Source organism: Emys orbicularis, chromosome 23 (genome assembly GCF_028017835.1).
Source record: "Emys orbicularis isolate rEmyOrb1 chromosome 23, rEmyOrb1.hap1, whole genome shotgun sequence".
Lineage (NCBI taxonomy): Eukaryota > Metazoa > Chordata > Testudines > Emydidae > Emys > Emys orbicularis.
In genome coordinates this window covers 7,098,901-7,110,170 of record NC_088705.1, presented here as the reverse complement: position 1 = coordinate 7,110,170, position 11,270 = coordinate 7,098,901, and the positions used below count along the sequence as shown (strand labels likewise).

General features: G+C 53.7%; 1 protein-coding gene across 1 annotated transcript; it reads right to left on the bottom strand.

Moving 5' to 3' along the window:
• Positions 1-46: 46 nt before the first annotated feature.
• LOC135893645 (myotubularin-related protein 9-like) lies at positions 47-10,425 on the bottom strand. Its single transcript, XM_065421497.1, has 10 exons — positions 10,229-10,425; positions 8,747-8,855; positions 5,764-5,889; positions 5,153-5,326; positions 4,463-4,680; positions 3,915-4,076; positions 3,168-3,309; positions 2,660-2,880; positions 865-1,016; positions 47-638 (listed from the first exon to the last, which is right to left on the bottom strand). Exons 1-10 carry the CDS (start codon positions 10,423-10,425, stop codon positions 460-462), a joined length of 1,680 nt encoding a protein of 559 aa, XP_065277569.1. The 3' UTR covers positions 47-459.
• Between the last annotated feature and the right edge of the window lie 845 nt (positions 10,426-11,270).

Below are 11,270 nucleotides of genomic sequence, written 5' to 3'. Positions count from 1 at the left end.
AGGTTTTGGTGCTGAATTTTTTTTTTTTTTTTTTTTTTTTAAGCTCTGTGACCCCGCATCAGCTGACCCAAGTTCTGAGCCTCAGTGCTGCAGGTTTTTTATTGCAGTGTAGACATGCCCTGAATATTCCCCACTCGAAAGGAGGAGATGTCATGAGTAGAGACCATTTTACTGTAACAAACCTAGTCTGTACTTTGTAACTGCTCAAAGCATTGTGCCACAAGGTTGGGGCTGTGCGTGCCCCACGTGTCCTCTGATCCTGGTGCGTTCGGCTCAGAGCCTGGCCTGCTCTCCAAATTTGTATTTGGCTTCAACAGGGCCCGTGTGACCAGCACAAAGCCCTACTCCCTAAGAGGCAGCGTCTGTCCTCGCTGCCTCTGGAGCAGTCTGAGCGATAGATGGGAGATGTGGCCAAGCCTGAGCCACCAGCCATTCTGTTGCAGCCACCGATGTTCTGGTTCATCCTTCGTTTGCGGTCCCTGTGATTGTCAGTGGGTAAGCAGCATCTGGTTGTGAGTGGCACAGTGTGCGCCCTGCGCTCTCCTCTGGGGCATCTTCACAGTTTGTCACTAGTCGCTGGATTTCTGCCCAGGCCTCATCTAAGTACTGAGAGGATCGGATCCACCGGAGGAACAAACCTGCCAGACACATGCAGTTTGTGTTACTATGTATAGCCCCCAGCTCCTACCCTCAGCCCTCGTCAGCAGCTGTCCCCAGCCTGTGCTCCTACGCTCTTCCCTGCAGTGACTGAGGGGAGCAGTCAAGGTTCCTGCCGATTGAATGCAGGGTCCTTGCAGTGTGGTTTAGGAGACCCCTGTATTTCAGGAGTAGCTGGCTAAAGGCCAATGCCCAAGCAGCACTTACCTTGCCAGAGCTGCAGGCTCTGAGGCTCCACGGACGGCCAGATGACCAGGGCATTGTATGTGTACAGGGGATTCAGGTGTTTTTTCAACTCGCTGGGTTGGTTCAGCCAGGACCAGAGGGAGTGAGTTTTCTCCTTCACTTCACACAAGCACCTGCATGAGCATCCAGCAGCATTTGAGTCCGTTCCCTGGGGGTCTGCAGTGCACTGGCAGCCTACAGGGATGACCGCTCCTGCAGCGAGCGCGGTGCTCTCTGGCCATGGGCCTGGGTTGATGCTCCTGCCCACGGGCGAAGCAGGAGCTGGCAGGGCCTTGTGAATTTGGAGCTAAAGTCCTTTCGTGGGAGTAGCAGAAACCCGGTGCTGGAGCGGGGCTTTGCTCCAGCTGGGGCCATGGGTGGCTGTACAGCCAGCAGTGGAGGCAGGGAGGGAATATGCTCATCCTGTCCCTTTAGGGGTACGGAGACACCAAAATACCCACGGGGGAGGGGAGTGGGCTGTCACTGGGAATTTGGTTTGGCTGTGCTTGGCCCCAACCAACTCAGGTAACGTGGGAGCTGCTCCGTCCCTGTGGGCTGCAGCAGGCGCTGGGCCTGCTCTGCAGATCATGCCACTCCTAGTCAACTGCCTAATGCGGGGCTCAGGCGCCTAGCTGGGGGTAGCCAGGTTTGGAAGTTTTGGCCTATCCCCTCGCATAATGGTTCTCCATCTTTCCAGAATACTGTGCCCCTTTCAGGAGTCTGATCTGTCTTGTGTAGCGCATGGTTCAGCTCCCTTTAAAATTCCCTCCTTGCCAAATCAGACACAGAAATACAAGTCCCAGCACGCTAGGACTGAAAAATTGCTGGCTCATTTTTACCATTTCATTATAAAACAGTGGGTCTCAAACTTTTTTACGGGTGACCCCTTTCACATCGCAAGCCTCTGAGTGCGACCCCCCTACTAAGTTAAACACACTGTTTAATATATTTAACACCATTATAAATGCTGGAGGTAAGGGGGTTTGGGGAGGAGGTTGACAGCTCGTGACCCCCACCATGTAATAATCTTGTGACCCCCTGAGGGGTCCCCACCCCCAGTTTGAGAACCCTTGTTATAAAAAAAATCAATGGGAATATAAATATTGTACTTGAGCCTGTTTTCCACTTGTGGGCATTGGCTGAAGCCTAATCCCTACCGCCCAGGGCTGAGGCATGCAGCTTAGCTTTGTGGGGCTCCCTGTGGCGTGAGGCCCAGGGCAATTGCCCTCAATGCCACCCCCTAATGCTGGCCCTGCACTTGTTACCCCCCAAACCTGTCCTGTAACCCCCAGATTGAGAAACACTGATCTAGATGAGTTGAGTACTCCCTAGAAGACCTTTGAGTACCCACAGGGGTATGCGTACCCCTGGCTGAGAACCACCACCCTAACAGGTGTGTAGTCTCCTAAGGCTGGTCTGAGCAGGACATGCAGGGAGGTGATAAGTGCTTGCTAGAGAGAAAGGCACACGCCGTTTGCTTCACTCTGGTGCCTTGCAAAGCTAGACAAACGATCCATGCGGGATGACTTGGTAGTAACTGGTGAGGTGAAAGAGGGCAGGGATCATAACCTTCCCCCACCTTACCCAGTGAAAACACTAATGTGAGATCACTTATCAGTTGGGTGGGGGCTGCCCCCTGAACCCCGGGGGATTGTAAACTAGATTTGGGAGGGGGCAGGCACAGTCCTGCTAGCTCATCTCCGAGGCCCAGCTCCTTTGATCAGTATTGTCCCTGCTCTCCGGATAGCTGTCCCTTCACAGCTCACTGGGCACTCACCTTTCCTTCTCGCTGTTGCACAGAAAGGTCCCGTAGCAAGATGCGTACGTGTGTTCGAACAGCACCAGCAGGAGGCGCTCGTTAAACTGCAGGGAGAAGGGGAACTGGTGCCCCAGCTGCCAGACACAGTCGAGGAAGAGGAGGAAGATGGGAGCCTCCTGCTTGAGCCGGGCGTGGGAGTAGGCGGAGTGGGCACAGCGGAAGTGAAACGGGTGTCCTGCCTGCAAAGCCAAGGGCAGAAGGAATCCATCAGTGCGGGGGTGGGGGAAGGCTGGAATGAGTGGGCACCAGGCATGGGGGGGTGAACTACCCAAAGGAGTTGCCTGTTCCCAGAACAGCGGGGCCCTTGGGTGAGGACCAGGGATGGGGGGGAGCTGGCGTGGGTCTCGCAAGCTGGTGTTGCTCTGAGATTTGGGCTGGCTGCTCTACCCTCTATTGCGGCTCTCGGGTTCGTGGGCCGGAGCTGCTTTGGGATGGTGGTCTGGGGGTGGGTTTGTGGGGGGGTTACCTCTATCCACTCCCGCTCCAGCAGCCCCTGGAAGCCAGTCAGTGTCCTGCAGTCAGGGTCTAGGATCACCTGGGCCAGAGCGGTCACCAGCAGGGTGGTATCTGTCCCCTCGGCTCCATGCACCAGGATGCAGGCCTCTTCCCTGAAGGCAAACACAGCGCGGCAGTCACCAGAAGGAAAGTGCCCTGGGCCCCTGCAGGCCAGTGAGTGGTGGGGTCCCAACTTGCGGCCAGTGAGAAAGTGACAGAGCCCCAGGGCTGAAGAGAGCCGCTGGGGCTGCCTGGGGCAGGAGGGGACAGGACCGGTGTTTGAATCACAGCTCGGATGCCTTAGGCTGTCGCTGTGTGTGGATCAAGGCTACCAGGATGCTGACAGCTGGGGAGCTTTATCTAATGCTCAGTACCTTCCATCATTAATCCTCCTGTACATTTTTTTTTAAACACAGATGGGGAAACTGAGGCCCAGAAGGTGTCCGTGACTGCTGAGGCTGCATGGGGAGTCAGTGGCAAGACTGGGAACAGAAGGGTGTCCCTTGTTCCCAGTTGGGCTCCAGGGGCTAGGCCAGGTACCTCCCAGGAACCCCAGCTCACATACAGCCTGTTGATCTCTTTACAAAGACCTTTTCCAGGGGGAAAGAATTGGCAAGAGCCTGCAAGGGGCAGCAGGGCTCAGAGCAGCAGGTGATACAACTCAGCACACTGTCCCCAAAGCAGCTGAGTGCCTGCCCCTTCCACCCCCTCCTCTCACCTCTCCATGCACTGGGCGGCCAGGCAGGCGGTGCTCAGGGCCCCCTTGACGTGGGCCAGCCATTTGGAGCTCTCCAGCTTGCTCAGCCAGCGGTCCATGCTGAGGGAAGTGTCGTTGCAGGCTTCTACCAGCTTAATGAAACTCTCCTGGAGCGGGCGGCCCCTGAGAGGGGAAGGAGGAGGAGGAAGCCATCAGGGTGTTGCTTGGAGGGGGGTGTGCGTGTGTGTGAGATGGTTTCTAGGCTCCTTTAATAAGTCTGCACCACCTGAGGAGAAGGGGAAGTTGGAGCGTCTGTCCCAATGTTCCTGGAGGGGGGGGTTGCAGAACTAGCACAGCTGGGCCAGTAACCACCAGTGTAATGAGTGGGCCAGGCCTTGGCATAGCACAGCTGCAAGTATTATGGTGCCAATGGAGACAAAAGGGCAGGGGGTTAATGTCTAATGTAAATGTCGACGCTCCCTGTAAGAGTCATGCCAGAGATCCCCATGCACGGCAGGTGACGCCACCAGCCTCCATGCTGGGGGCTTAGAGAGAGCTGCTGCGCTTACCTCTCCAGTGGCCTGTGCAGCCTCTTCCAGTGGGGATAGGAGGATTTGGGCTCCGTGCCGCCCCCCATCACCCGAGCCTGCTTGGCTGCCTGAGCTGAGCGGGTGTCGATGATGAAGCCACGCTCCCCTCCATCCAGGACGGCGCTGAGCAGCAGCTCATCCTCTTGGCAGCGCTTCCTGTTGGGCCCTATCAGTGGCTGGCTGCTACGGAGCATCACCTGCAGGGCAGAGGAGTAAGGTCATCTTTCCTCCCCTTGTGTACTGCTGCAAACAGACCTTAAGCTAAGCAGGCTTTGGCTTGTTTAGTATTTGGTTAGGAGACCGCTGAGGGCAAACCCAGCTGCTCTCAGAGTCCTGGCTCGGTTCCAGCTTAGATTCAGTGGTTCTCTGCTGGCTCTTTCATTTCCCCTTGCAGTTTGTTGGAGACAGTGTTCTTTGTTACTTCCTGTACTGAACAGCTGTGCAGTGTTGCTGTGAGCTGTTCAACAGCTGCAGTGCCTCACCCCAGAAGTGGCTCAATTTGTTGGTGAAGTGCTTTGGGATCCTCAGAGAGGTCGTATCTGATTATAGTGCTGTTGGTGGCAGATACACAGGGGAAGCACTGATCTGCAGAAGCTTTCCCGCTCTCATTCACCCTCTGAGAGGAAGAGCTGGGAGGGGAGCAAGAAACTAAAAGGGAAACAGACTCACCGTCCCATTCTTCTTGTGATAGTAGCTGAGGACAGGGAATCGTCCCCCCTGGCGGAACCGGGCGGCCTTCTTCAAGACATTATCGTCCACTGTGGCTGGTACAATTACAGCTAGTGGGTAACTGGAGCAGATGGTGAAATCCCCGTTAACACAGCTCAGCCTCCAAGCACTTGTCTGGGAAGTACAGAAGTGTCAGGCTCTGATTCCTACAGCTTTCACCTCAGGGGGACAGAGTGGGTGGGGTGGGGGGCATCTATCCCAGATGGATATTTTACTCTACCCTGGAGGGCCCACCTCCACAGCAGATATCTGCACGGCCCAGCTAGTCCTTGCCCTCTCTGCTAAGACGGTCAGCGAGGGGGCCTGTGGTGGAGGGTGGGTTTTGTGATGTGGACTTCTGCCCCTTTTGCCCCTCCCCCCCCCGCCCCCTATCAGTGGCCCAGCCGGTATGGTTGGCACTTTCTTACCGATATGCCGTACTGGACCGTGCCCTATGTGTGGTGTATGGAGTGGCTCAATCCCCCACCCCGTCTTGAAGGACATTTCTGGAGTGATCTCCCCCCCCCCCCATTGATCTCTCATTGAAAAGGTTTCTGCCCCTCCATACCCACCTCTGAGGCGATTTGTTGGTAGTAATGTTGGAGGGGGTAAAGCTGCCATCCATCCTTGAGCTTCATGCTTTGGGGTCTGTAGAAGAATGGGTACATCATCATCACTGAATCCACAGAAGAGAGGGCCTAGAAGAGAGAACAAGGATGAACACACACATATAATTGGTCTCTATTCATAGTATATGGACCAGCACCCACACGATACTGACTACGTGCTAGGGAAGGGCTAGAACAGCCCACAAGAGCCAGCCTGCATCCAGAATGCAGCTAATGCAAAGACAGCAGCTATTAGAGGGGATAACACCACCCCCAGCGGGCCTCAGGGCTTCTTTGCACCCGAATCCAATTTTAAGTCTTAATGGCAGGAGAAATAAGGAGCTGAGCTGGGCTGTGCGCCAGCCACAGAGCTAGTGCAGCCCACAGCTGACTTCATCTTTCATACATAGATTCTAAGGCCCAAAGGGACCAGTGTGATCATCTAGTCTGACCTGTATAACAAATTCCTAGAGCAGATCTTTTAGAAAAACATCCAATCTTGATTTTAAAAGTGTCAGCGATGGGGAATCCACCACAACCCTGGGTAAATTGGCCCAAGCTTAATTACCCCACACTGTTCAAATGTACGCCTTATTTCCGGTCTGTTTGTCTAGCTTCAACTTCCAGCCATTGGATACAGTTAGACCGTTCTCTGTGACACTGAATAGCCTATTATTAAATATGTGTAGATCTTTATAGACTGTGATCAAGTCACCCCTTAACCTTCTTTTTGCTAAGTTAAATAGATTGAGCTTCTACCATCCTAAGGCAGGTTTCTAATCCTTTTACCATTCTTGTGGCCCTTCTCTGAACCCCCTCAAATTTATCAATATCCTTCTTGAATTGTGGGCATCAGAACTGGACACAGGATTCCAGCAGCGGCTATACCGGTGCCAAACATAGAGGCAAAATAACTTCTCGGTTCCTACTTGAGATTCCCCTGTTTATGGCTCCCAGGATCACATTAGCTCTTTTGGCCACAGAGTTATCCTGGGAGCTCATGTTCAGATGATTATCCACCACAGCCCCCACCCCCACTTGCTGACGATTCCCCATTTACAATTACATTTGAGACCTATCAGTTAGCCAAGTTTTACTCCATTTAATGTGTGCCATGTACATTTTACATCGTTCTAGTATTTTAATCAAAATGTCTTTGTGGTACCAAACCAAACGCTTTAGAGAAGTCTAAGTATATTACGTCAACACTATTATCTTTATCAGACAAACTGGCAATCTCATTAAAAAATATATCAAGTTTATTTGACCGGATCTATTTTCCATAAACCCATATTAATTTGCATTAATTATATTATCATTCTTTAATTCTTTATTAATCAACTCCCCATATCAGCTGCTCCATTATCTTGCCAAGGATCAAGGTCAGGCTGACAGGCCTATAATTACCCAGGTCATCCCATTTACTTTTTTTAAAAACTGGTATTACATTAGCTTTCTTCCAGTTTTCTGGAACTTCCCCAGTGCCCCAAGACTTATTGAAAATCAACAGTAATGGTAGGGTTACCATACGTCTGGTTTTTCCCGGACATGTCTGGCTTTTTGGTAATCAAACCCCCGTCCGGGGGGAATTTCCAAAAAGCCGAACATGTCCGGGAAAAATACTCCCTGGCTTACCTTAGAGCGGGCGCCGGGGGCTGCTGTGCTCCCTGACTCCTGGGCTCTGTAAGAGCCGAGCTGCCCGAGCACTACCGGCTTCGGGCAGCCCCCATGCCTCTGGACCCTGCGCCCCCGGCCAAGCACTTCCCCTCCCGGGCTCCAGCTACGCTGGGGAAGCGCCGGCCGGGGGCGCAGGGTCTGGGGGCTGCCCAGCAAACCGTGAAGCCGGTAGCGCTCGGGCAGCCCTTTTTGCGTGGCTGGGAGGGAGGAGGGGGAATGCGGGGTGCTCAGGGGAGGGGGCGGAGTTAGGGCGGGGACTTTGGGGAAGGGGTGGGGTTGGGGCGGGGCCGGGGTGGGAAAGGGGGGGCGGGGCCCCGTGGAGTGTCCTCTTTTTTTATTTTTTAAATATGGTAACCCTAAGTAATGGTCCAATGAGCTCCTCAGTCAGCTCTTTTCAAACTCTTGGATGCAAGTTATCTAGACATGCTGATTTTAAAATGTTTATTAGTAGCTTCTGTTTAATATCCTCCAGCGATACTCGTGGAATGGAAAGAGTGTTAGCATCACCATTTGACAAGACTGTTTCCCCCCCGAATACAGAACTCCTCCTTATTGTCTTTAACTGTGCTGGCCATAGATTTCTCCTTATGGCCCTTTGATTCCCCTTATCAGTTTTCTACAATTCCTAACTTCTGTTTTATATTCATTACTATCGACTTTCTCTTTCTTCCATATGGAAGTGCATCCCCTGGAAACTACAGGCTCCAGCATGCAATGCAGTCAGGCCACCTGAATCAAAATGGCACATTGCATGCTGGGAACTGTACTCTCTTTGGGCCACACCTTCACATTAAAGATGAGGGTGTCTTGATCCTGCATCCATTCAGGTCAATGGCAAAACTTCCACTGAGTTGGCTGGGAGCAGGACTGGGTTGCAAGCCAAGGCCTTTGAGATCCTGGTCAAGTTTTCAGTGTAGCCCTCAGCTGGGCTACAGCAGGGTGCCCCTAGGTCATCACCATGTGCTAGTGAGATGGACCCAGCAGGTGCCTCTGAAAGCCCCTAAGGAGATCGGAATGCAAACAAAGGCCAGAGGGAAGTCAATAATTACCCACGTTAATGATGAACTCAAAGCAAACACCACAGGGGCACTGCGCTTCCTCTTGCCAAATGTCAAAACCTTCCACGCTGGGCAGAGGATCTTTCCAGGGGCTGCATGTGGCTGCCTTCCAATCCCAGCCCAGCCCCCAGCTACACTCTGGGTGGCCAAAAGGCCATGCCCGTCCCTTCTGCAGAGAACGAATCTCGAGCCACCAGTAGGCACTGACTGACCTCAGTGGAGCTGGCGATGTTGAGACATTCCTCCATACCCGGGATCTCCAGCTGCAGCACCTTCAGGTCTTTGCACTTGAGTGTGATTGTGCCCAAGGAACTTGCAATCCTGTGGGGAGATGCCAGACAGGAGCTGGGAGTCAGACCCTATGTCCTTGTCTCTTGGATCAACCACAATCCAAACCCCCAAAGTAGAGTCCAGCTGCTGCATGTGTGAGCGTGGGTGCGTGTGAGCATCGGTACATGTAATTAAAAAGAGACGTGATAGACAAGAGGCAGGTGAGAACTGGAGTGTGCATGAGAACATACGTGTATAAGAATATGTCTAGTGGCTTTATTGCCCAGGCTGCTGGAGAGGCGCGTCTGTGCTGGGCAGTTGCTTGCATTGTTTGCCTTCACGGCTGCCCTGGAGGATGGGTGAACGTGTGATTGTGGAAGCGTGGCTGTGTCTGTGCACGTGTAAGTGCAAATGTGGGAGCATGTGCTTGGGAGGGTCTGAACGGGAGGACGGTAAGGAGCGTGTGTTAGAGCGTGTTTTATTCCACCTGTCCCCAGGGTGTAAAGGACGGGGGTTTCCAGTCCTTCTGGAGCAGCTCAGGCACGTTGTCCGTCACCAGAGGAAAGCTGGCTCATCCCTGAAGAGTAAGATGGAAGCACCGTTCACTCTGGCTGCCCGGCCCCACCTTCTCCCCTGTCTTTCCCCGACTCCTGACAGAAGCAGTGAGGCGAGTGTCCTCCCCACCTCTCTGTGGAGAGGATACTAAAGCAAGCGTTGCAGACACAGGTCCCTGGTGCCCCAGCCCAGCGCAGCGGTCTGAGCGGGAAGCTGGTCACTGGGTTAGTGCAAAGCCAGGCGTTTTAGGTGGGTTAGAGCCAATACAGGGGTAAAAGCCAAACCTGGTCTCTTGGTGGGAGCTGTTAGTCCTGGAGGTTTGGTACCAGCCTAGGTTCTGAACACTGAGTCACAGAAAAGAAGAGAGGTTATTGCCCAGGGCTTGAGCTGCACCATCTGGCTAGCCCCAAGGGCAGAGGAGAAAATGGAAAAAGAGGCGAAAGCCTGTTCTGTCCCCTAACCAGCTGCTCGCCCCATGCTGGACGCAGCGCTCAACTGGGACACGCAGCAACGACAGCTGAAGGCAGAGTTCAGTGTCTTGTCCCAGCCCCTGCTCTATGCTGGGGGCAGAGTTGGTGAGATCCACTCTGTTGTTCTCTGGGTCACCAGGGCGGACAGGCACCAAGGGAGGATAAGTGAATGGTGAACAATGTGGGTAGTGCCTGTAAACAAGAGACAGACCCCTAATTCAACACACGCCCCCCCCCTCAGATCTGGGGGCGTGAGCCGCGTGACTTCCACTGACGCCAATGGGCCCATCCCAGCTCTGACCACCCACAGACTCTCTCTCTCTCACTCAGAAGGTGAGACTGTGTCAGACACACACGCCTCCCCGGTGGGACATCATGGAGGGGGCAGGGGAGACTCACCTTTTCTCAACAGCGTCCACGTTCCGGATGAGAAGCCAAAGCTCCACCGTGCCCTGCTCCCCATGGCCCCCGGGCTGGGACGACAGCAGCAGGTGATGGCTGGTGATGCACAGCGTCCCCTTGATCGGCGGGAGCCCGGGGCATGAGAGCTGCACGTTCTCCACCTTCGCTGTCTTGATCAGCTCTGCAAACTCCATGGCGACGGCAGCGGTGCCGAGCTGAACCCTGGCAAGGAGTGCGGGGCACAAAGAGCCCCAAAGGATTGTCACGTTTCCTTCCCAAAGGGTTGACGGGCAACAGCGACCAGCAAAGTCCTCGGCCAGCACCTAAAATGGCCACAAAAGGAGACAGAGACTCAGCGTGAGATGGGGGACAGGCCGTGGGAGGCGCAGAGCATCCTCTCTTTGCCATTTCCTTCCCACCCCCTCCTACAGGTTCATGCTTCCCTCTTTCCACTGTACTGTCTTAGGCCAATATAGGGTCATCCCCTGCAGTCTAGTCTCAATTGCTTTATTCGATCCCTTTTTAAACAATCCACATTTATCGCTGCTTAGGGCCCATGGAGCTTTCCATCTGCAAAGCACGGATGGAGCATTACCTAATTCAGCCCTGGGTCCTATCCTGGGAGTGGGTCAGTGTCATTAGCTCCACTTTACAGATGGAGGCACGGAGAGGCGACGTGACTTACTCAAGGGCTCAGAGGGAGTCAGTGGCAGAGCCGCGGTTAGCACTTGGGGAGGAGTTCCCAGCACCCAGGCCTCTGCTCAGGCTGACGAAGCACCCCTCTGTCTCTCCTTGCGTATGTCTACATGGATGGTGGTACAGCCCTGTGCGTCATCCCCAGGGTTATCATTTAAAGGTTATTATTGAAATCTGAAATGTTTAGCTGCAGGTGAAAATCCAGCCCCTACCTTGCAAGAAGCTATTGTTATTATTTAGGATTTATAGTGCGGCAGCGTGGAGGAGCCTCAATGCGCTAGGAGCTGTACAAACCCAGCCCTGCCCCAAAGAGCTTCCAATCCATAATTCATCCTTGGAGGCT

What these genes read in the sequence shown, in the direction of transcription:
- LOC135893645 (XM_065421497.1), bottom strand. Translation starts at nt 10,425, where the DNA reads ATGGAGTTTGCAGAGCTGATCAAGACAGCGAAGGTGGAGAACGTGCAG. An exon ending in ACATCGCCAGCTCCACTGAG is followed by an intron (nt 5,890 to 8,746) that starts GTCAGTCAGTGC and finishes TCTCTCTTCTAG; the next exon opens with GCCCTCTCTTCTGTGGATTC. An exon ending in ACCAACAAATCGCCTCAGAG is followed by an intron (nt 5,327 to 5,763) that starts GTGGGTATGGAG and finishes TGTACTTCCCAG; the next exon opens with ACAAGTGCTTGGAGGCTGAG.